This window comes from Rhodamnia argentea, chromosome 9 (genome assembly GCF_020921035.1).
Source record: "Rhodamnia argentea isolate NSW1041297 chromosome 9, ASM2092103v1, whole genome shotgun sequence".
Lineage (NCBI taxonomy): Eukaryota > Viridiplantae > Streptophyta > Magnoliopsida > Myrtales > Myrtaceae > Rhodamnia > Rhodamnia argentea.
This window is the reverse complement of record NC_063158.1, coordinates 19,543,972-19,570,336: the sequence shown is the minus strand read 5'-3', so window position 1 is coordinate 19,570,336 and position 26,365 is coordinate 19,543,972. Positions and strand designations below refer to the sequence as shown.

Genomic DNA, 26,365 nt, shown 5'->3' with positions numbered 1-26,365 from the left:
GAGTTATTTGTTGGCCAACCTTCATTCTGTAGTAATACAGTATATGCTCTCATTCGACACATTGTTAAGGTAATCATGTTAGTATTTGTGAAAGACTTACGCTAATGCTTGAAGCCATGTTACATACCTGGATCCAGTAGAATATCCTGACAAACATGGGTGCAAATTTCAAGAGCTTCTTGAAAGGTTTGCTCTCTGTAAGGTAGTCTACTGTTTGAAAATAGAAATGTCTCACCAATCATAATGTCATATTTAATATCCACTCCCCAGAATCTTCCAACCCCTAGCCTTACCATTGGGCCTTGGAATGTAGGCACCTCAGAATCGGCTGACTTGGCCTGCTCTCCTTGATCATCCATTTGTCAAAGAATGCTCCGTTGAAGAAGAAGCCGTGGTATTTTGCTATCTCTTCTGAAGTAGGAAGTCTGGGGCACTGTCATCTCACAAGAGAAATTTTTAGTGCCCTCCTCTATTCGTAAAAAGATCCTCAAATGTTAAAAGTTCTGTGAAAATCCATGTTTAATAGTTAGGTCCTATCCTGTCAAGAAGCGTATTCCATCGTGGACCTGTGAAACTAAATGGGCATCATCATTCTTATCATCTATGATTGGAGGAGATACATGCTCCTAATTCAGCAACGCGCATTTGCTCTCCTACAGAGGAGTTCCCTGGCTTTGCAAGTCCCAACGACATTGAAAAGAAAGGTAAAGTTCACTTTACCACAGTTGCTCTTGCGTCAGATAAGAGAAGCAACACAATAATTTCATGTCTTCCTGCAACTTTGTCTGCTCAATTTTGAAACTCTTAAGATAATAATAAGTGGGGTCTGAAATTTTGTTCTCAACGTACATATCTAGATTACATCACATTGTGGAAGATACTAAGATGATAAATTGAATGATAAGTGAAAAAACTCAGTTAATGTAAACGACACATAACATGATGGTGGAGTATTGCTTTTGGGAAAAACAAAGCAAAAAGACAACAAAAGGAAAATATTTGAAAATCGCTACGCTATACTTACCCTAGAGAAGAGTTACCTGCATTTGTACCCTTTCTGTGCATCAAAAACTCACTCGCAGTAGCCGAATGAGTTCTCAATGTATGTTGACATAATCGCTTGAAGGCCTAAGCAACAGGTGCAGAGCTAGAATTTGCTTGGAGAATACTTGTTGCTCTCGTCAAGCATATACTCTTCAACTTTTCATGGTGTGTTCACTGTCAGCTATATGTCATTTGTTTGAGGGTCCAAATAATCATCTAAGCCCATTATTTATGTTTTTTTTTTTTTTTTTTTGGTGCGACTTAGGCCCAGGATTTTGAGAAGCTGCCTTTGGGAGTGAATGACTGTCCTTTAAGTTTTGGCAACTGAATTAATATTTCAACTTGCTTTTCGTTAGCAAATACTTCAACCATCTGATTGCAACAGTATTTTGATGTTCAGGTTGTCAAGCACTCGACAAGCTAGTGAACAACTCCCGTACAGTCAAAGGTGCAAAAGCAATCCGTCAAGATATTGAAGCATTGGCCGTTATTTGGCTATGATGTGAACATCGAGCCCCATCGAGGAGGAGGTGCTAGGGATCCATTATCCTATTCGCTAGGCCCCATCACTCGAGCGAAAGCAAAGAAATTCAAGCAAGCTGTCGGCGTCATGGTTCAGAATCTTTGGAATAGAGACAATATGGATTCAAGACTTAAAGATTCTGAAGCTCCTTGACGCAACAATATCACTTTTGGTTCCAATGACTTCGTGACGCTTGGAAATGGGCCACCGATCAATACACACTACTTTAGTAGTAATTGACGACGTTTTTTAGCGATTCGGAATCATTTAGACGGACTTTTAGGCTTTTTTTTCTATTTTTAGGCGAATTTTCATTAATTATGGATATTTTTGTAATTTTGTCTTATTAGGGCTAGCATCCTATATAAGGGAGCTTATAGGTTTCTGATAACTCAACTTTGATTCAAAATATTATACAGAGAGGTTTTCTTCTTTGAGTTCTCTTGAGAACTAGATCTTATCAAGGCTCCCTTGTGGCGATCGAATTCAACTTATCGAGCAAGATCGCGAATTCTCTTATTCGTGGCGTTATAGCGTTGATTAGTTGACACGGATTCGTCAACATGTCACGTTCATACCGAAATTACCAATCACATGTTCGATTGGGGGTTGAAGTTAGCAAATTTGCAACTCCTAGATCTTCGTAGAACGATCACCTTCAGCAACGATTCACATCATTTGGTATCGGAGCTGGTTCTACAAGATCAAGTTATCTTACTTTTACTGTTTTTCGTTCAACAATCTAGGGTTTATAGAATTAGAGATTCGTTGTTAATCGAATTAGAGTTTTGAATCTGTTCTTGCTGCATTTTCAATTTTGAATGAGGGTTTTCGGTCCTAAGGTTTCGTATTGTATTTGAGTTTGTAAAAAAAAAGGTGCAAAAGCAAAAAAAAAAAAAAAAAAAAAAAAAAAAGAAAACAAAGACAAACAAAAAAAAGTTTCGGTAAAAAAAAAAAAAAAAGGGCCGAACAAAAAAAAATCAAGAAGGCGACTCGTTTGTTAGTTGGACCGAATTGAAGTTTCAACAATAAAAATTGAGTTTGAAATTTGAAAATTAGCAAAAGTTGTTGGATTGCTGAATTGAGCGGTATATTGCCGGATTGATTTCTGATCTTGCTTGGTGGTTTAGTCAACTATTGTGAGGAGCTTGAGAAACTGGATTTAGTCCGATAAAGAGTTTGTGAGAAAGAAACGAGAGATAAAATGCAAGAGTGTGTGAGCTTAATTGAGAGAAGAAAAAGCCGAAATTAAGTTAAACACGAGAGGAGTGATAAACACCTTCAACGAAACACGTGAGAGAGTGTTTGGTGAGGTTTCTTTATCTCTAACGTTTTTCTTGCGGGTTTAAGTTATGGCGGGTGATCAAGAAAGCGTGAATTAGAATGAGGATAGTTCCAAACAAAGGGATAAAGCGATTTTAGCAGGCATCCAGCGGTTGGGCTTACAACTTGAAGCACTTAGCAATCGAGTTGTGAGGTGTGAGACGAGACTCGATGGTGATCGAGAGCCACCACAAGGGAGGCTACAAAATTAGCAAGATGAGCCTAGGGAACAACCTAGATGGCAACGGCAATTTGAAGATGAATATGTATCCAATATAGAAGATGATCGAGATGGCGGGTTTGGGAGGAGGAACAGACGTCGAGGATTTGGAAATCAAGAAGATGATGAACTTGGTAACATCAAAATGAAGATTCCATCTCTCCAAGGAAAGAATGATCCCGATGCATATCTAAATTGGGAAAAACGAATGGGGATGGTATTTGACTACCAACGATATTCGAAGCTCAAGAAGGTAAAAATTACAACTGTTGAATTCACTGATTATGCTATTATATGGTGGGATTAACTTGTGACTAGCGGGAGACGTAATGGTGAGGGCCCGATAGAAACGTGGGATGACATGAAAGCGGTAATGAGGAGGCGCTTTATACCAAGTCATTACTACCGAGACTTGCTCCCCAAGCTGCAGAATCTCACACAAGGCAATAGGAGCGTGGAAGAGTATCATAAAGACATGGAGATTGCCATGATCCGTGCTAATGTGGTAGAGGATCGTAAGGCTACAATGTCACGATTCTTGAGTGGCTTGAGCCGAGATATAGCAAGAGTGGTAGAGCTGCAACATTATGTTGAGTTGGAAGAATTGATGGGTAAAGCTATCAAAGTTGAGAGGCAATTGAAGATGGACCGAAATTACAAGAGCAATGGAGGTTCAAGTTCGAATTGGAAGCCCAATTGGAAGGGAAACAACTCTAAGGCTGAAACTTCAAAGGAGAAGGAGAAGGACGGCAGAGTTGGTTCGAATCCGACTTCGAGTAAAACTGAAAATCCTAACACTAGAACTCGTGAAATAAAATGTTTCAAGTGTTTAGGCGGGGGTCATATCGTAAATCAGTGTCTTAATAGGAGGGTGATGATAATGACTAGACCTAGAGATGTTCAATCCGAAAGTGACAGGGAAGAAGAGGATGTTGAGATGCCACCGTTAGAAGACTGTAGCGATGTTGAGATGCTTGTCAAACGTGAATTGATGGTGGTTAGGCGTTCTCTGAGTGTTCAAGTTAAGGAGGATGAGCATCACCAACAACAAGATAATCTGTTCCATACAAGATGCTTGGTGAATGGTAAGATTTGTAGTTTGATTGTTGATGGGGGTAGTTACACGAATGTAGCAAGTTGTACCATGGCAGAGAAGCTTGGATTAAGGACTGAAAAATACCCTAGACCATATAGATTGCAGTGGTTAAATGATAGTGGAGAAATGAAGATGTCAAAGCAAGTTCGAGTCCCATTTGAGATAGGGAGATATAAAGACGATGTGATATGTGATGTTGTACCTATGCAAGCGGATCATCTTTTACTTGGTAGGCCATGGCAGTATGATCCGAAAGTACATCATGACGGGTACACCAATCGATATTCGTTGGTAATGAATTAGAAGACTTACACTTTGGTACCGATGACACCTACCGAGGTCCATGAAGATCAACAGAAACTACAACGTGAAGTCAAGAGGAAGAGAAAAGAAGATTTTAAGAAGCAAGGAAAAGCAGTGGCTGAAAAGAGTGGAGTGGTAAAAGCCGAGGGAAAAGGAGAAAGGAAAGAAAAGAGGGAAAAGAATTTTTTTGCAAAATCGAGTGAAGTGAGGAGAGCTTTACTTCTGGATCGACCGATACTTATACTTTTGTACAAAGAGGCATTGTTTCTTGCTAACAAACTTGATCCAAGTTTGTCTAGTTCTGTCGTGTCTTTATTGCGGGGATTAAAAGATGTCTTTCCTAATGAGATTCCCGGAGGTCTACCACCGATTCAAGGCATAGAGCATCAAATTGATTTGATTCCTAGTGTACCATTACCTAACCGATCTGCATGTCGAAGTAATCCCGAGGAGACAAAGGAACTTCAGCGGCAAGTTAATGGTTCGCTTCGGGGTAACAAATTCTCCGATGTATTCTTCTGATTTTGTTCTTTTACTATTATATTTTGCCAATGTGGATAGTTTGCTTGGCTTATTTTTCTAGAATCGGGGTACAATTCCTATCACTTAAGGGGAGAACACAATGAGAATGAAGAAGATGAGGAACATAGAGAAGAGAAAGAAAAGGGAAGCAAAATAAAGTAAAATGTAGAATGGGACCCACGTTTTACTTTAGTTATTGTCAATGAGTATAAAGTGCTAAAAAAGTGAGACCCATGAATGATACTATAGTTAAAACACTATTTTGGGGAGTGCTATAGGTCAAAGGGGGAGCAGAAAAATTTCGATCCTAATTTATTTGTGTAGGCTTATCATCACTTTTGCCTTTGGAAACCCTTCAATCTTTGAAATAAAAATAAATGCATTTCTACCCACGATAAAATTGTCTCTCCTAATTAAATAGCCAACAATCAACGATCTAACGATTAATAATGATCATCAATGAACAACTGAAAAGCACGTCGGTTCTCCAACAGTTCGACAATTTTGCCATGGTTTTCCACGACATTGTAGAAAAGGTCTGAAAGGTATACAATTAACGTCGAAAAAAATCAATTATCTTAGTTTAACGTTTTAAGATTTCTCTTTTTCTTTTCGTTTTTAATGAAAAAAGCTCGTACGTCCGACTGTTTTTGATTCTTTATGAAATAGTTACTGCCACTTTGCTCTTCTACTCTAGGTACAAAATTTAAATCGAAAATCCTTAAAAGCTTAAACTTGCTCGACGATTGCGACGTAACATGCCCAATGGAAAAATAAATAAATGAAACAGAAAGTGACTTGACATAAAATAATAGAAAATGGATATAGGTTGCATCTTCAAGGTCAGAGGAAGCATATGTTGCCGCGTGTTTCACATTTTTTGTCCTTTTGCCCGTGTCTGGATGTCCTTATCTAAATAATGCTCAATAAATTAAGATCGATTTAACAAACTCCTTCACAAAGGGAAGCTTAGACTTTTTGCAAAAAATTAGATGATATTTGAAAGAGCATTTTCCTTTAATTACAAAAGTATGGACTATTTTTTTGACCTTTTCTATGTTTAGATTCGACACATTATTACAACGAAGTAAAACGTAAAAGTGAGAAAGAGAAATCAATAGATGAGATTTTATCACGATTCACCTTGAAACTAAGGTTGCGTTCAGTAGAGTATTCCATTATAATTAGCACATCGCAATTCTCTCGTTACATCACTCAGTTACAAGCAAAAAAGAGTATACACAACGATAGCTATTCTTGGGCTTAAACTCAAATTAGCAATGAATAAATATGTGCTCAATTTATAAAAGCCCTCTGGCAGCTCGGGGGCGCTGCCCCGACAACCCTTGCCGAGGCAACTCCTCCGATCCCACTAGCTCATCGGGTAATAGAACCCCTATGCTTTCCTGTTGATAGAGAATATAAACCACACTCTAATATTGACAATGAAAATTTGAAAATTAAGGAGTGGGTGTTGAAATAAATTTTGAGTTTAGCATACACTGGAGGTTTAAAGAATTACACAGGCGACTATATTCACCATCGAATGAAGAGAGTGGGTAGTTATAATCCTAAGTGGTACGGCATTAGCGAGTATGTCTAATATTTACATTTGATTTATCTAGAATATCCAATGTTTATTTTGCATTGGACAACTATAACTATTAAACTATCGTACGATTGAAAAATCAATATATCTAAACCGTAGAACTTCCTTTTGAGAATAGTTTGCAAAACTTGTGTTGGCCATATTTCTTCTTAAATAAACACGACGACTCTAATTTTGTTCCTACTATTCCTGAATTGTCTCTGCTGGATAATTAGGGAGCAAAAAGATTTTGCATCAATGCACACGTGGTTTTGTTTTAGAAAATTTCCAGGTCGGATTATTCATTTTGTTTCTAGGTACATAACGGCCGTCGGACATAGAGTACGGTCGCCTTGAGAAGGTAACCACGCTTTTTGATTTCTAACTCGTGTTGTGGAGAACCTAAGAGCAATGTCGCGAGGGATAATATAAAGGGGAGTGTATAGTATGGGTGTTATACTTTTCGTGCGACACTCATTTAAGAAAAGTACTAAAAAAGCCCTAAACCTTTCAATCGGACCGATTTAATTCTGAACCTTTTGCATTTATACTAATTTAATCCATCCGGTCGAAAATCGCCGATGTGGATGCCATTCATCCTATGTGGCGTGATCGATGCTAACGTGTACATTATGTAATAATAATTTTTTCTCTTTTTTTTTTTCACTTTGACTTTGGCCAACATGGATCACTCGCAACCCCCATCGGCCATTGGGCGAGAGTGGCCTTGCCCACGGCGGTGAGGGCCTTCGCAGCCCCGCCCGTCACAAGCGAGACAACCTCGCTAGTAGTCATCTAGGTTAGCTTGGCTCTCCCAGCGGCGGGTGAGGCCTGGCTACCCTCTCCCAGTAGCCATGAGGGTTGCTGGCAATCCTCATTGGCTAAAGCTAAAATGGAAAAAAAGAACTAACAAAAATAATTTTTTTGAAAAAATATATGTTTAAAATATATCAATAAAAAGAAATACTATGTCACATAAGATGGCTAGTGTCCACATTAATGATTTTCGGCCAAAATTGGCCGGATGGACCGAATTGGTACCAATGCAAAATATTTAGGACTAAATTGATCTAATTCAAAGTTTTAGTACTGAATTAGTATATGTTTAGGACTTTTTTGATACATTTCCACACCCATTTGAGTGTCACAAGTTTTTTTTTTTTTCAATCACTTGAGTGCCACATTTTAATGCCATAACTTTTTGGAAATGTTCACCGCAAATGTCATGTCACATTGGATTTTTGTCACTTAGGTAAATATTTTTTAAAAAGTTGTGATATTCAAGTGATTGATTATCGACAAAAAAAGTGATGAATTGAAAATTATAACTCTTAAATAAACATTCATAAGTCATGACACTCATGTGGTTGAAAAAAAAAATTGTGACACTCAAGTAAATGCCATATAAAATTCACGGCGCTTATGAGGTTTTTAAAAACATGACATAAGATGTTAGCGCGTTAATTAATTAGGATGAATCTTCGTATTTTTGTCCATGATTCTAAGCTCTTGAAGGCATGGATAGAGGTTGGCGCTCGACAATGACAATGTGACAATGATTATAATTTATCGTACATAGGAATGCGTCGCACATTCTTCTCGTGCTGCCCAACACAAAACATGCACTTGCCCTTCCCTTCAATATCAACCACTCATAATTTGTGTTGATATGTGTGGCGATTATAATTAGAGAATAAAAATAAAAATAAGCGACCGTCATTGATATCTTTTCATGTTATGCGCATGATTATTGGAATCGGCGAGAACTGTATATTCTATTTATGCGTAGAAATATAAAAGAAATTGTCCCTTCCATGTGGGGTTTGTTACTTTGTATTTCTGTAGTTCACACGGTTTTCACATGTTATATGAAACAATGTAATCTATGCCCCACAAATGTAATAAATATGCCTGTGGTTAGATTTCCGAATTTCTAGGAGTCCATGAATTATGTGTTCTCCCACGATGAAGGGGGCTCAACTCGCATGTGCAGTTGGCATACTTCGACATGGTCGCGGTGAACCCATCCTAGGAAGACCTCTTCGAAGGTCGGTCCGTGGCTTGGTCGCACATGATCCGGTGGGATGATGCGATCGCCGGCTTCGGAGGGGCCATAACTCAAACATTCCGTGACGGGAGTGTCAGCTGATCACTCGTTCTCGCCGTTTATTTTCTTATAGTAAGTTCTGGACAGTGATTCCTTCACAAAAGTGACAGCCCTACCTTCTGTCCGGCCGATCATTCTGCTGGCTTGGTCAACTAAAACGCGTATTACCCATGCAGGGGATCAAGCTTTCTACTTATAGAGAGAGCTACTAATGCTGGGAAAAAGCTTCCACAAGTGCAATCATGAAGTGATGGAAGGAAACTGTTTTGTCAAGTTGGTCACGTTGCGGGGGAGTGCAGTGCGGTGGACCTAGGGTTTATATCGTGTGGGCTCAGCATATATTTTCTCGTTTTGCTCCACTTTCTTGCGGCGCGATCCGAAGGCATTTTCCACATTTTCATCTGTTCCCTCCCTCCTTTAACCGCGGATTGCTGAAAGGGAAACTTCCCCACTTTTTTTCTTGGGAGATTGCAAGTTTGGAAGAAACAAAGCAAGGGTCAAAACAACCGACTGCAATGTACCTCCTCAAACGAGAAGGCACATCTTCTTCCCTTTTCCAAGAGGCGGAAAAGAAGTCGAACAGATCGAAGTCGACTTGTCGGTTGTCATGACGCGACAGAGTCGAATACCATGACTTCAAAAGAGAAGAACGATATCGATCATGTGGGTATGTTTTCCTTCGTAAAAGAACTAGTCGAGATGACAAGCATATTGAGGAAGAATTTTAGTGTACGATGAAAAAGAAAAGAATCTGTATACCTTAATGGATAATCTTCGCTGTGGGGTTTGGTAATTAGAGGAAATGGAATCTCCGCTTCAGCTTCTCAGCTTCCCCCTTTCCATGGTGATATTTGACGTGCACTTTCTTGAAATTAATAAGCCTTCCTGAATAGGAACTCCTCCTTTTCTAGGAAGAAATATCCGGCTTGTTCCCATATTTATATGCACCCTCTATTTCTATCTCTATGTCTAACGCGCCGCTAGCATTACAATATCACGGTGAAATACTAGGCATAAAATTAGAGGTAGTCTCATCATTATTGCTGATATATTTCTTGTCATTCATAACACTTGCAGTTAAGATTGCACCGTTATACTGTTATAATGTTAACTTCTCAAATCCCTTAATAAAATCACTAAAAGGCAGTTTAGGGGTGTCGAGAGACTTATCTACTTGGACGCTAACCATGTCAAAGGCAATATAGGAACGAAGACATGTAAAACTCTGATACTACTATAGCTGCCCATATCAAGGCGATGTGGGACTAGGGACACCACCGCAAGCAGCTCCATCCGAGCATCGGCACGTTGTTGTTCGCTTTGATTGTGGCTCATCGTGCCTATACACGGCTTTTAAAGCACATGGAACTAGTTTACGTTTGCACGGAGCTTATCAGCCATCCCATAACTAGACATCATGGATCAAGGTATATCTGAAATCATATATTATTCTTTTTTTAGTCCCATGATAGTTCTATGTTATGGCACAATTAAGTTTTTGCTATCCAAAAAGTCTAGTAGGAGCCGCACCTTCTCCGAACTCCCTCGGCTCCGACCATCACTCTAGCACCATTGTTGGATTGCGTATGGACATAGTCCATCCACGAACTGCACTTATATCGAAGGGGCGTTGGTCTGATACCATTTGTAAAAGCCTACCCAATTTACTCTAAGTGAACACACAAGTTGGGTGATCATTTGAGGTGGATCTTAAGGATATATACATCAAATGTGAGACTTAGGGTGCCATAGTATCATAAAAAAATATGAAACTCGCGGAAGAGAAAAATACGAAATTTTTGTATACAACAATAAAGAGTACACGAGCCTATTTATGAACTTTATTAGATAGATTATCTAAGGCAACGTTTATGCACAATCAAAATTGGATATACTCGCAATTCTAAGAGGTACGACAAATGAAGACAAATATTAGAGGAAAACATGCTCCAGAAAATATCTCTGACATGAACACGCTGAATATTCATCGTACCGTGAACAGTAGACATCATCTCGTACCCACGTACTGTATACGGACGTGGGCATTTCATGGCTAGCATTCTGAACAAAGGACGAGATAGGAAAAGTGGGAGAAAGTCGGCCACTGCTTCCTTCACTCGTGAAGAGGGAAATGCTTTTCTGATTTTTATTTTTTTTATAGTATTGACAGTGATATTTTATCGTATATTCACATATCATCATCGCGTATTTTGGCATAAAATACTAATTAATTGAAAAATCATGGGATCAGAAATAATGACGGTATTGTTAGATCATCATGTAGCAGCTCCCTAAAGAAAACTGTTCACTAACAAATATACACCTTCCATGTATATAAAACTCCATAAAAAAAAAGGAAAAAGCCACCAAAAATCCTAAACTATGCCCGTTGTGACACATTTACCCCAAACTTTTATTTGGGACACAAAAAACCCTAAACTTATATGCATGTGACACATTTACCCCAAACTTGTGCTTGTGTGACACATTTACCCCAAACTTTTTGTTGTGACACTAAAAACTCCAAACTTATATTCGTGTGACACATTTACCTCAAATTTTTGAAGTAAATGTGTCGCACGAATATAAGTTTAGGATTTTCAATGTCACAAAAAAATATTTTGGGGTAAATATGTCACACGGGTATAAGTTTAGGGTTTTCAATGTCACAAGAAAAAATTTGGGGTAAATGTGTCACATGAGTAAAAGTTTGGGATTTTTTGTGTTACAAAAAAAAGTTTAGGGTAAATGTGTCACAATTAGCATAGTTCGGGGTTTTTTGTGGTTTTTTCCCTAAAAAAAATTATCTAATTAATCCTAAATTTATTTTATGGATATCAATTCAGTCTTAAACTTTTCAATCTTTAATCTAGTTCTAATCATTTGCGTGAAATTCTAATAAAGTCGTTCCGATCAATTTACGTCGAAAATTGCTGACGCGGAAGGATTGCCCTATGTGGCACACCGCCAGATTAGAGATTTTTGTCGAAAATAGGCCGGAAGGACTACATCAAAATTTCCTCGATGATTTATGATTGAATTTGCATTGAGCTCCAATCTGGTCCCCCAACCGCTTAAACCCACAATGATTCCTCGTACGTATTTACACTCGCGTGCATGTGGAACGTGTGGATGCATGCCCTATTGTGTCTTCTCTCTTCTTTCGAAATGTTTCCGTTCTGGCGCTTCTCTTCCCCTTCTCTCGCTCATTCCCTACTCCAAACACGACCAGAGCCTTCAATTCCTCTAAGCAAATTTCAAGAGACAGCTCGAGTAAGAGCCGACTTCCAAGAACCAATATAAGATATCCCGTCGCCGAAGGGCAGCTTTATTGCTTCGCCCGACACAATTTGATACACGCCTGAGCATCGCGTTTATGTCAATGATCCGAGCCCAGGTGCTGGGATCTCGCGCTCGACTTTTGTGGACTCAGGCCTAGGTGCCGAGGCATCGAGCATGAGCACGGGTTTCGGGCTTGACCTTGATGGACATGGGCACGCGCTCCGGGGCCTCGATGGACCAAGGCCTGACCACCAGAGACCTGGTCTTGGACGCCGGGAACCACCGTTGGGGCTCCCGTGCCTAACTGTAGAGTTTCAAGTTTAAGCGTATATACCTAGTCATATTGTGAGAAGTGATTTTCGATTTTTCAATGAGAAAATTATTTTCTTGAATTTAAGCATAACTTCTCGAACTTGGAAAATATTTTTCATTTTCTACAAAACAGACGGAGCATTTTTACATAACACATATAATACACAATTCCCTCGGCCCCAAAAGCGCCAATATTCTCAAGTGATTCGTACCATGACATCAAACAAATGGCGAGACGAATTTCGCGATATGAGATCTCAAGGATGATACGGACATCGAACCAATACAACGGCATTATCCAAGAAGGGGGAAAAAAACAGGTTGCTTGCAAAATAATGTATGCTCTATTTCATCTCACTTCCAGTCAAAAATGGTGAAGGGAAATCTTTCCTTTAGTTTCTTCTTTCACTGTCAATGAATATTGGAGATTGTTAAGGAAGGGAGACCCTTCAGGTAAGTTGCATTATTTACACTTATGTCCGGTGCTGGTCCTATCGCATTAACTTGATCATCGGCAGTGCATGCTTAGCATCTTTTTGGCCGTTGACTTGAAAGGACACGTGGAGCTGACGAAGCCGTTCACCAGGTGGAGATAAGTCTTGAGCTCGTGACACGTGGCCATGTTCCCTTCTCGGAGGTAGGGAGATTCTCTGCTGCTTAGCCTCAGCTCCTGTCCCACGTCGGCGTACACCCAGCGCGCGTCCTGCACGCTCTTCTGAAACCACCGTGGCATACCCGCCACGTAGATCGACCTCTCGTCTGCCGATGTGTCGCCGTCTTCGACGACGAAGCCCGGTAACCTGGTGACTAGATCGTCGGAGTTGACTATGCGTAGGATCTTGGTCCCGCTTTTCTCCAGGTGGCGCCGGAAGCTCCGGTTCCCCACTCGTGGCCCGCCGAAGGACATGACGGTCACCATCGGGGCCCCCTCCAGAGTGGAGCTGATGTCGTAGGCAGCCAGCGTGGCGAGGGCAGCGCCGAGGCTGTGCCCCGTGATGGTCAGGCTGAGCGGCTCGTTGCCGTAGGTCTCGATGACCCGCGCGATCTCCTCCCTTATCGTCTCCCGTAGGCTTGGGAAATTGGCGGTCCTCGAAGTGTATAGCCTCAGGAACCCGCTCTCCACCATCGGCGTGTCGTCCTCGGTCCTGTCGTGATGGTCATGGAGGCACGTCAAGGTGGCGCGCAGGTTCTCGATCCACTCGAGGCACGTGCTCGTGCCGCGGAGGGCGATCACCACGTCGCGCCTCCCGAGGCGCTGGATCTCACTTCGGTCCTGGCAGACGGCCACGTAGCCGATCCAGCTGGACCGGGTGGACATCCAGCCGGGAGCCATCCCGGCCCAGCGGGGCAGCTGGACCCCGCACGTGGCGCGCAGGTTCCTCGTGAGCCGGTACCCAGTCTCGGGAATACCCGAGTGGGCCAGGAGCGAGCTCCGTGGGTACTTGCAGGTGCCGTAGGTCGGGGAAGAGGGGTCAAAGTCAAAGGAGCGGTAGGCGGCCTCGACGAACTCCCCATAGCGGAGGATCTCGAGGCGGAGGGTGTGGTCGAGCGGGTCGAGGAGGCCCTCCCAGTCGTTGCGTCCCTGATACTCCATCCATTTCTTGCCGATCTTGGCGGGTTGGGGATCGGCCATGCAGACGCAGTATTTGTCCCGGAACAGGGTGCTCCGGGAGGAGCCGGTCTTGCTGATTCGGACGATCGGTTTGCAAGTGAAAGAGCGAAGGCCGGTAAAGTTGTCCGAATTAGAGGGAGGAGCGAGTGGATGAGGAGTTCGTACGAGGAGACTCATGTTCGGATGAGTGAGTGAGCGAGTGAGTGAGTGCGCGCGTGTAGGTTCTTTAAGGTTTGAGTCGGGCGGGACGAGATTGGCTTTGGATTGGTGGGTGAAGGGAAGTGAAGTGGAGTGGAGGTTTTATAGTCAGCGCTCATGAGCAAGAGTCGGAGAGCAAAACCAAGTAAAAGCAAAGGAAAGAGAGCAGGAAAAGAATGTGGGTGGAAACTGGGGTATGTGGACGGCAGGGAGTGAAGTTGAAGGAAGGAATAGAGAGAGAGAGAGAGAACTCACATAAAAAAGAACAAGAGAGGAAGAGAATTTGGTCTTCTGGTTAATGATTTTCCGGACCCATATAAAAATTTGCTAGCTTTATGGTTAAAGGAAGAATCCAAGTCATAATCTGCGAAACCGGGCCGAATATGGAACCGCTTCGTACTTGATCGTACGATGAGTTGCTCCCGTGCAAAAACGTCGAAAGAGGAGTCTTACGTGACTAACCATCACGAGACATGCTAAAGTGATGTCATAATCCCCGATATTTTCATCGATTTGATGCGAGGATGATTAATTGAATAGGTTTTATCGTCACGTAGATCTGTCCAAACTGTGCAAGCGTTTACCCGCTAGGATTTTATCGGAGATTGGTGGGACCATAATTTTTTTCTTTTTGACATTGTTAACGAACAAAATCAAAGGATGTGATGATTGAAAAGAGGGTCCTTCCCCAATTATCAAAAGCGATGGGCTTGTCTTTCCAACCCAAAGTCTCACGTGGTCTTTGCTCGTGCGCGTTTTTCTATTCTTCCTTCGGTTTTCGTTTGCGGCAGTTGCTCCGATGGAGCCATACTTCCAAAAGCCGTTATTTCAAAGACCGCCTCTTCGACCAAAAAAAAAAAAGACCGCTTCCGGTATAAACTTGACTAGTGCGAGCCCATTTCATCTCGGCCATTATATATCATTTTCACATGAAGCTCCAAGGCAATGGTGGCCAGAGGCAGGTGTAGTGGTGGTGTGGCCTCAATTGCAGTCAACTGCGGGAGGAAGAGGAAAAAGAAAGGAAAGAAAGGAAAAATAAATGAGCATGAAAAATAGGTTTCCTCTGATTTAAGACTCGTTAAGGCTAGTCGGTCGATCATGTATGTGTGATAAATTTAAACGTACACCCTAAGTGTAAAGGCTCACTATTTTACAAGGGTATATTATATAAAGCCATAAACTTTCAATGCAAAATGTGATCAAGTACTGAATATTTCATAAAGTACAATCAATTTCTAAATAGCTTGAAATGTGTTCGATCAAGTTCTAACTTTGTCGGCATGCGATTTTCACTCGTCGAAAATTTGAGACATTTGAAATTCCAAATATTGAACATTGTTTCTACCACAATCAAATAACAAAGCACGTGGGTTTTGTCCATCACGAGTACTTAGCTCGATTATGACTATTAATTGAAATTAGAACTTGAATTTTTTTTTTTTTTTTTGCAAAATCTATCGATGGCAAAAAAAACCTCAAATTGTATCATCAATTTTAATATAAACCATAGAAGGAAAAATTTTAAAAAAATCTCCTAAATCTATTGTGATTGTACCAATTGAGTCCTAAATCTTTGTTTTTTTTTTTCCAATTGAGCTATAAATCTCCGGTATTTGTATCAATTCGGTCTATACAGTAAATTTTGGCTGCAAATCATTGACATTGACGTTGATCAACCTATGTGACAACACCGGTGCTAATATAGACAATTTTTTTGTGGCTGGCGAGGCTCGACCTTGCTGTCGCTAGGCGAGGTCTACCTCGCCAGCCGTTAGGCTAGCAAGGGTCGCCGGCCACAAAGAAAATAATAGAAAATAAAAAGGACAAAATAAAAAAAAATTAATAAAAATTGCCCACATCAATGTTTGGTAGAGCGACATAGGATGGATGGCATCCTTTTCTTTGATTTTCGACCAATTTTTGGTCGGATAGATCCGAGTTGGCACAAATGAGAAAGATTTAAAACTGAGGCACAAACAAATGTTATGACTGAATTGGTAAAAAAAGATTATTTAGGACTGGACCGGCAAAAGTGCAATAGGCTTATGACTTTTTTTTATAATTTTTTCAACCATAAGCAATTCATCAAAATTGATTAATTATTCACACATACTCAAATTAGAGAATGAAAAACCATTGGTATTATTTTAATATATTGATTAAAATCACCGAATTTGAAGCAGCATTATCGAGTTGCCAAAAAGCTAGAGTAGCTCAACTCTAATTCTCATTCAATAAAAAAGAAGATGATAAAAAGGGCAAATTAAACGATCGACCATGATTTACATAATTGTAAGCACCTAAGATTGATTATTGAATTTTGATTCAATTGAAGATTTTATGGTTTGGTTTAGGCTCCGCCTATTTCGAGGTGATTGATTTTGGAAACCATTTCCTAGAAATAATTATATATATATCATTTGAAATAATTAGTCAATAAAAGATACTTTCATTACCAGCGCCTTTTTAATGTCTAGACATTTGCACAAGAAATGATGAAAATATATTTCTTTTATTAATTTTCGTAAGAGATATAACCGATCACCTCATTTTTTGCGAAACAAGCATAGGCCTAGGGTCTTACTTAGAACTAGAATATTTCTTGATTCTGTCTCAGTTGAGTTATGTATTGTCAATCAATTCTCATGAAATAAGTCCCACAACCAATAACAACCATAAGCGGAGCCACGTTCTTTTTACGTGATTATGGCTGAAATCGTGCTTAATTTGACAGGGGTCTAAAACTTTAGTGATCCCACGCCCTGGTAATTCTAGGATTCGACTGCACAAATGTTAAACTTCTAGAATTTGATTGTACTTGATGCAAAAATTCAGGACTTTTGGTGGAATTCTTCTTGTTTTACTGTTATTGTTTTCTTGAGATTGAAGATTTGTATCTTTCATCTCAATTAATTACCATAAGTGCATTGCAAACCTCCCCGTTTATTTACATAAGTAAATCTCTCTCAACAAAATAGCGCATATAACTTCAGATTACTAGAGGTGAGCATCGATTCGGGAGACCTTAGAACCGGAGCAATCGTTTCCTAGCTAAATGGTTCTTTTTATAGTTTCTAGAGGTGTCCAATCTGTCTCCAACTTACCGACGCAAGCACATCAGGGAAACTTTTCCGGGACATGCATTGTTTGATCTCCACCTCCTTCAAAAAATTCAATTCTTTCAAGCCGTCGATGTTTCTCAATACTTTACAATAATGTAGCTAAAGATGCCATAGTTTTTTCATCTTTTATGGATCGTTGCTCTTGGTGGATTGAAATTAATGTTGTTGCTTTAACTTACATATTACTTGACTAAAGGGTGAGTTGACCCATAACTTTTGAGCATATAACCCATAATCTTGTTTAAATAATTTCTTTTGTTATCTAAAGCCTACTTTGTTTGAAGTTGTTTGAAATTTATTTTGATTTGCAGTTGAACTATGATGTTTCCCTCTTGTATCCAAATGAAATGAATGAAATGTTATTTTAACCAAATAAAAGGATGAGTTGGACACTTCCTAATTTACTTGATAGTAAATAAGGGGATCTTTTTCGTAAAGTGTGTCTTTTCAAGGAACGAAAAAGAAGAAAAAAATATTGGTTTCCGAGTAGACCTTGAAATCGAACAAGGTCGATAAGGTCTTTTCTAAGGTCTACGGGGTAGGTTCTAAGTTATAAAAATTGAGAACAGGTCCCGACAGAGTAGGATATAAGTTCCAGATATGAAATCAACACATTTTGAAATCGCTCACCGCTAAAGATTACTCTGAGTGGAATACAAGGTCACATTGTGATTCGAACGAGGGATCTATATCGCATAGGAAACAATTAAGTAATCCCTTGGGAATTAAAAATACAAAGTAGAGGTGTGAGGTTACTGTGGAGCGTTTCTTTCCAAGGATTATCCTTCATTCCATCTTTTTGGTCCTGACTTATTCTTTTGTTTTCCTTTAAAAATACAAGTCATAAATTTTTTAACAATTTACCAATTTAATCCTTTTTCCGGTCCTAGGCAATGCTAATATATTCAATTTTAATTTTTCTGTTCGAATTTTCTGAATTATTCTTTTGTTTTCCTTTTCTTTGCTTTCTTCTTTTCTTTTTCCTTTCATCCTCCACGGGTCACCAACAATGGCCGGCCATTGGCAAGGGCCGGCAAGGGTCATCTTGCCGCTCTTGCCGGCCTCTAGCAAGGGACGAGCGCACCGGGTGAGGGGATCATAGTCCACACCAGAGGTCGACAAGGTTGACCCTTGCCCAAGGCCTGCAAGGTTAGCCGTTGCCGAGGCCTAACAATCGACGAGAGGAAGAAGACAAAAAAAAATTAATTTTTTCTTTAAATTGCAAAAATCGACCAAGTTAGCTTCAGTCGTATCATGTAAAACGGTCAACATTGACTAGACCGTTACGTTAACGATTTGAACCGGAATAACTACATGGACAAATGATCATAAGGTTTGGGATTAAATTGGCTAAATTAAAAAGTGAGCAATAAATTAACATTCATAGAATAGATTGAAGACTTAGGCTACACGTGAAGAAATGGAAATCAAGCAAAGCGTCACGAATATTTCGCTCTGGTTAATATCCCAAAGTTATACGTATTTACCATTTAATTTACAATTTATGTACATAACTGGACTAACGAATAGGTTCTCCTCATCTTGATAATCATTTAATTATTAAGGGGTTGTTCATTGGTAGCCCCCTTCATGGATCTTCTTGATCTTGCGAAGTTTCTGAGAACTTGTCTACAAATTATGAAAGAGAAAAACTGGAACTTTACGAACAATAATAAATAAATAAATAAAACGAAGCTTTATGAAAAATAAAAATGATGAACAAAAAGGTGGGCAACTGTGGAATATAAAGTGAAAAAGCAACTGGCTTTCCGACCATTGTTGGAGTGCCTAGAAAAGAAAAGAGAACACTTAGCTCCTTAAACCTTATGCGTTGTTCATTTAGGAAAGTATCCCCTGCCGTCCTCCAAAGAATATGCAAAAATAGAGTGACAGAAAGTGATAAATATTATTCTCGCACACCCGCTAAATTTTTCAATTTAACACATCAACTTATACCGGCAAGGCAAATATATCCCCATTTTTTAAGTGGATGTGCTATGAATTTTGTTGTGCTTGTAAACTACATATAGAATTTTCGTCAAATGAGGTATTCAAATTTCATATTTATGATTTCTTTTCTTTCCACATCCGCATTGGTAACTAGGTCACTCCACGAGACCAAGAGTTTGGTTCACTTCGTGAACGAACCTCTGATATGTTTCATGCTATGCTGTCTAGTTGTGGCATACCTTGGTAAAGAGATGTTCTAGCTACTAGCATTTGGTGAGGCTGCGGTAGTGGGCTCGCTAAACCTTTGATTTGCAAGTTGCGGGTGGTGCACGGTACTTATGAATTAATCCGAACATTTTGTAATGAGAGTTGAATGCTTATGCTACACCTAAAGGGGATAACTAGCGCTGGTTGTTCTTTCCCTTTTTTTACTAATAAAAATGTTATTTATTATTATGAAAAAAGAAGAAGAAGTAATGCTCTTCCAGATAAAAAGCTTAGTATGATTATCAATTTTACCTTTTCAGGAAAATAAGAAATTAATGGTGGTTAACATTCCCAAAACAATAAGAATCTATCCTCCCACTAAATCTTAGGGTAGGAGACGATATATGTGTTTTCCTTTTTCTGAGGTAAGTTCGAATCTTGAATCGATTATGACAAGAAAGCACTTTTTTTTAGGTCGGACAAGAAAGCACTTGGAAGGCCAAGATGAAGTCAAAAAAAGACTTCCATAAAAGACTAAAAGTCACTCAATCACCGTTTGATCTAGCATATAGGACAAGAAAGATGCATTAATTATGTCAAGGATACCTAATTGAGTTGTTAAGGTCTCATACTGATTTGGCAAAATTCCTTCAGGTTCGAAGGAAAGAGACGATGATTTCTTTGAAACCTGATAATCCCGACATAGATAACCTATCTTCGACGGAATTACTCATGTGCTAATGTTAATCTCATCACAGTATATGAGGGGGAAAAAAAAGAAACAGGAGGTTAAGGAAACAATATTGTTGTTTGACAATCAAACGACAGAACCATGTATTACCTCAAATGGAAAACAACGCCAAGTCAACAATTTTTCGGTGAAAATTGCTTGAAAGGAATAAATTGAAATTCATGCAAAAAATTTTAGGATTGAATTGGAAAATTTAAGAAGTTTAACATTGAATTGTCATATTTGTAGGTTTAAAATTGATTGGATAATTTTTCCCACATTAAACTCAAGTGCACAATCTTTGAAAAGTGACGAGAAGTTATAGCATGATTTGTAAATCCTCCAGGTTAATATTATCTATATCGCTGAAGTTAATATTCTCTAACCCTTTCAATTTGACTAGTTAAATCCAATTCATCTATATAATTTTGTTAAGAAGTCACTACAACTTTTACAATTTATAAAATAATCTTTCTATTTTTTTCTTTTTATCCTTCTTGTTTTTTGCCAGTGGCCGGATGCTTGCCACTAGCCTTAGGCAATGGTTGGTGAGGGCCCCTCTAACAGATCTGGTGACAGTGAGGCCTGGTAAGCCTCACCTTGGCTTGGGCAAGGGTTGGCCCTGCCAAATCAAGCGAGGGTGGCCCTTACTAGGCCTTACTCTCTCCCAGGCGAGACCCGACAAGGCCGACCCTCGTTGCCCAATGCCTATGGCCAGTTGCTGGTTACTGACCACAACCAAAAAGAAATGGGAAAGAAAAAAGAATAAAAATAAATAAATTTAAGGAAAAACTCAAAAATTATTCACATCGAAGTCGGGCGTGTCACTAGGATGGCTAGCATCAATGTCATCAATTTATTGCCAAAATTGATTGAATGGAGTACACCGGCAAATTATCAAAATGTTTAAGATGCAATTGGTCAAATTAAAAGATTTAAAACTTAATTGATATAATTGTAATAAATATGGCACTTTCTTGATAATTTCCCTCATGTCTTTCCGCAAAGTGTAACAGCCAACCACCAATATGAGCATTAACGTAATGTCCCCTTTTTCTTACACCCTCCGTAATCAGAATCTGTTCATGATCCAAAAAGGAGGATAATCTCATCGATTACTTCTTTTACACGTTTGATTAATTAGAGATAATCTCCAATTCTCGACCTCGCTCACGTCCCGTACAAGTCATGTCCAAACTCCAAAAATCATCTTTTCGAGGCCCGCCTTGGATTATTAGTCTTTGGCAGATTCCTCTCCATCACTAGGCCATCGGATATCCAACTTTTGTTGAATTAGCAAATAAATAAACAAGATACTTTCTTCATAGCGATCATCATTGCTATCTTTTGCTAACGTCAGTTTAAAGATGACGGATTGATGTATATATTTATCTTCATTCGCCAATTCCTTGTCCACGTGGTAAAGTTACTCATAAAAGGCAATGGTCGAACATTCTGTCCACCTTCATACAAATGAGGATCGTTTCCTCAGATTTTCTTCTTCTTCTTCTTTTGTTTCTGGTTTTTTCCAACATAGATAAATTATTAAGGAAATAGTTTATGATTGGTGCTCCAACCCCTACTTCCCATTGATGCCCGAAAGACGATTCTCTACTTTCCGCGGTGTTCCGAATTATCGTATTGCGACACATGGCTATCTCATCTGGGATTTACCACACACGGCCAAAACACTAAAATCCTAACCCACCGACCCTTGACGGCCTCTACCTCTCTCCACACACCTAAGTATGTCAACGGTTCAATTCAGTTTCATTTTTTAAGAACACCGAATCGAGCTGAACCATTAAAAGTGAATTTGAACCAAGCAAAATCTCGCCCTGAACCGAATAGGAACTGAAACAAAATTTCAATTCGGTTCGATTCAATTCGATTTTTGATTTTTCCTTTTTCCTTTCTCAATTTTTATTTTCTTTTTTCCTTTTTTCTTTCTTTTCTTTTCTTTTTCCATTTTTTGGTGGTTGAGGTCACCAAGCCCTTTACGAGGGCCAATGAGAGGTCGAGGCCCTTTGCAGACGGGGCATCGCGAGCCCTCACAACCTCGTCACCTGCCACGAGGGCTTGAGCCACCCTCGCCTTCGTCTGCAAGGGGGCCATGACCCCTCGTTCGTGGCCATCGAGGGCTTCACGACCCTCGGTTAGGGGCCGGCGGAAGTTGCCGGCCCTCAACTAGTGGCCGGCGACTTCGCCAACTCTTAACTAACTAAAAAGGAAAAAAAAATTAACGAAAAAAAATAAAAATAAAAATAAAAAATAGAGATTTTCAATTCGGTTTGGTTAACTGAACCAAACCGAAATGAATTGAATGAAAAAAAATAATGATTATTTTTCAATTAACCGAATCGATAACTGAACTAAACAAAAATGTATAGATTTTTGGTTCGGTTAGTGGTTCGATTTAGTTTTTCGGTTCGGTTTTGACACCCCTACCATCTATCTAATGAAGGTTGTGATGTGTCACACTTCGTTAATTAAATCTCATCATAGCTGTCGAGATTTGAATATGTCCCTCGAGATTGGTGGTGGACTTATCAAACGGGTGAGTCAAGTCGAGTCATAAATTGTTCGACCCAAATTAACCCATTTAACTTATTTATGACCAATTTATTGCAATGTAAATCTAGTGACTTATACCCAACCTCACTCATAACCAACATGTATTCGACACGATCATATTGCTGAAATTTAGAAAAACTTATATCTAAATTGAGGTGAGAGTCTTGAATGAGTAAACACGAGATCGAATAAAGTCAAAAGAAAATGAAGAGAAAGTCATAGAGGTGATTGCGTTTAAGTAAGTTGTAAATCTATTTATGACTTATTTTAACACCAATGTTTTGTTTAAACCTTTTTATGGTCCATTTATCGAATATAACTAACATATATAACAACTCAACTCATTATATATGAATTAAAAAAACGATTCATAACTCATTTTGACAAGTTTATTGACGGTGAAGAACTAGATCTAGAGAAAAGAAGGGCCTCCCAGCCTACCTAGGCCCCCTCCTCCAAGTCTCTTGCCACCTTTGGTGCCACAATCATCAATGGCGACATGATGGAGCTTCGTGAGCGGCATCGAGCTCCATAACTCTTGGCAAGCTCGACGCGGCCAAGTAAAGCAAAGAATCTTTCGAAACGTCATCTAAGCTTTCTAGGTTGAGCTAGGATTTCCCTTTAACCATGCATGAGGCCTGCCAATTTGACCAAGAAAAAGTTGAATGATCCTAAATTCTTATGCATTGGACATTACTTGAATTATGTGTCGTCTTTTATGTCACCCGGTTTATTGGGTAATTGAGTAGCTTACGAAATATAAATCAAGTCAATCATGAAAAAAAGCAAATTATTGGCTACTAAACCTCACATCATATCTCTCAAGTACTGAGGTGGATCAAACGCATCGACATTGACCAAAAACCTACGGATTAATCGGCCGCGTCTTGTGTTTCTAGAAGTGGCGTGTTACTATGATGTCCTTTCCCACTAAATTACTTTTTACTGTTAGACCATAATATCTGATTTTTCTTTTTTTTTAAAAAAAAAACTGTTAGACCATTTTATCCATATGTCATCTCAAGGCTATAGCCATCGAAGGAACGTGCTTATCATTTGGTAATTTGGTGGGTTTGCTTTTTCCAATCTAAAGAGAAAATGGGGGATCGGTCATATCAAAATAAGGTACTTTTTGGCTCCCCAAAAATAATTCACATGATCTTTAGGTCATGAAAATCAATCCGAAAGAGTTGGCAAATGTAGCAAATTTTATTTTTCTAATTTGAATTTTTTATTTTATTTTTGAGAAATGAAATGAATCGATCATAAAAAGACCCATTAAAATGAGTCCAAAACACATTTTTAATCCCATATATAATTGGTGGAGTTGTTATATAGCTTAATTATATTCAATAAATTGATCATAAATGAGTTTAAATGTGATATTGGTGTTAAATGAATTATAAATGTGTTTACAACTTAGTTAGACCCAACCCACTTCAATGACTCTCTTTTTATTCGCTCTCGCCTTCGCTTGATCTTGCACTCACTCGCACCGCTCTCTCATCTCAGTTTAGATATGAGTTTTTTTAGATAAATTTCCTTAAATTGAGTTAAATATGAAAGTACTTTAGGAGGACGTGTCGAGCCGGGTATGAGTCGCTAGATTTTGTTATGCATGAAAATGAATTAAAATAGGTTAACTTAATTTATTTGGGTCGAATTATTTTTTATCCGACTCACCCATTTGATGGATCTAATCACAAGGTGGCATCAGTTGTGCTTGACCCTTTTTAAGTGCTGAGAGCCCACCCACTGAAGAAACATTGAGATATGAAACACGACATATTCATTCATAGGTGAGGGTATTCTATCCTTTGGAGATAATGTACTCCACCTCCGGTTGCCATTGCATATTTTTCATGTTTCCAATCTTATTGGGTTCGCGTGGAATCCTACCATGAGGCACGCACCTCCCTATTTTTTCATGTTTCCAATCATTTTGGGTTGAAGTGGACTCGGATAACCAGCCGGACACCTCCGCATTATAAATGAACAAGATCTGTCGCGACTGTTAAAATTCAATGAGTTCCATAAGTGGGAGTTGCATGCTCTAGCGTCGTGATGCATTAAGCTCGCATGGATCCGATGTACCCAGATGGGTTCTCCATGTTGAGTGAGGCGTGGGTGTTTAGGTTTGATGGAAAATTGGAACCCTTGGTTGTGAGCCTTAAAGTTGGATAGACAAGTCTTGCAATATTACAATTGACACGACATATGAAGCCAAAGTAAGATACGATAGATTTGCATTCAAGCATGTCATCCATTTCTCGTTTTCTTTATTGTCGTTCGCCTCCCTTATTTGTCTCCATCATCCATCTTATTGTTGTGTTATGTTAGCATACTTTGGTCTTGTACAACTGGATCGGTGTCGCGACCCTCCGTCGGTCGGTCCCGGCGGGGGCGAGGGTTAACGAGCCGATCCCCCTTTTATATATATTTTTTATGGGATCGCGGGTCTCTCCCAAGACCCATTACTCGAATCGCGATGTCGGGTAAAATTTTTCAAATATCGAAATTGACCTTGTGTGATCGGGTGGCATGTGCGATGTGTACATGCAATTTTGGAGTCGCCACCGATCCATTTACTGGAAGGTACGATCGGAAAACCTTACCGAGCGGTCGGGAGAAACCGTTCGGTTCCGCGAAAACCAGAGATTTTGGGTCCGGGGACTTGGTTACGCCAAATTTCATATTTGACGCCCTTTCGATTACCGATGTTGATTGTTTTTCTAACCTAGGAATTCATGCAGATGCAATATCGGGTGAGGTAGGTCCTAACAATTCTAAGTTTTCATGCGGATGGGAATTTTCTATCCTAATCAATCACAATCGGAAAAATTAATGCGCAATCAAAATCATTACAATCGATCAAATCAATCAATCAAGGTTTGATATGTCTAAAATGGCCCTATCGGCCCATACAAACATCAATTTTGGGTGTCGGGGTGATTTGGTAAAAATTTGGGGCAGAAGGCCCGGAAGGGTAGAATGGTCATTTTTGGGAGTTCGGGACCCGAAAATCGCAAAATTGGGGTCGGGCCAGTTGAATGTGGCCGTTTCCCATTTTTTTGTAATTTTATGGAATTTTTCTAATTTTTCCTATTTTTTGGAATTTTTATTTATTTTTCAAAAATATTGGGAATTTTCCGGATCGATGTGAATCAACCCTCGAAGTCTCAAAAATTTTCGATCCAGACTTTATGAGTCCCGAATCGATCTACAAATTTTTAGAAATTTTTTTGCGAAAATCCGGGAATTTTTGTGAATTTTCTAAGTATTTTTGCAATTTTTTTGGATTTTTGGAAATTTCTTTTATTTTTTATTATTTTTTATTAAAGAACCGGACTGAGTCAACCCGGTCTGACCGCCTATGACCCGCTCAGACCCTAAAAAAAAAAAAAAAAAAAAAAAAAAAAAAAAAAAAAAAACCGACACCGTACTCTATTTTCTATTTATTTTTTATTTTCTTGAATTTTCTAAATCTAATTCCTAATATCTGAATATGTCAAAAAGGATGGACGAGTCGAGATCAATCATGAATCAATCTCGGCCGTCGGCCCTCTACTAAACAAAACGACGTCGCATCTATCTAAAACACGAACGGCCCAGATTAAAACTATTGACACGATCCGAGCCGTCGACTCCTTAC

General features: G+C 39.4%; 1 protein-coding gene and 1 long non-coding RNA gene across 2 annotated transcripts; one reads left to right on the top strand and one right to left on the bottom strand.

The window, feature by feature from the left end:
* The first annotated feature begins 312 nt into the window (after window positions 1-312).
* On the top strand, window positions 313-1,491 carry LOC115729349. The gene is made up of 3 exons (XR_004013940.1): window positions 313-394; window positions 614-704; window positions 1,445-1,491. It is a non-coding gene; the product is annotated as an uncharacterized LOC115729349 (long non-coding RNA).
* An 11,326-nt stretch (window positions 1,492-12,817) lies between these two features.
* Window positions 12,818-14,178, bottom strand: LOC115729352 (phospholipase A(1) DAD1, chloroplastic-like). The gene has a single exon (XM_030659897.2). It carries the CDS (start codon window positions 14,107-14,109, stop codon window positions 12,829-12,831), a length of 1,281 nt encoding a protein of 426 aa, XP_030515757.2. The 5' UTR covers window positions 14,110-14,178; the 3' UTR covers window positions 12,818-12,828.
* Between the last annotated feature and the right edge of the window lie 12,187 nt (window positions 14,179-26,365).

Bases quoted from the DNA above. Each gene is read 5' to 3' on its own strand.
- LOC115729352 (XM_030659897.2), bottom strand. From the start codon at position 14,109: ATGAGTCTCCTCGTACGAACTCCTCATCCACTCGCTCCTCCCTCTAAT.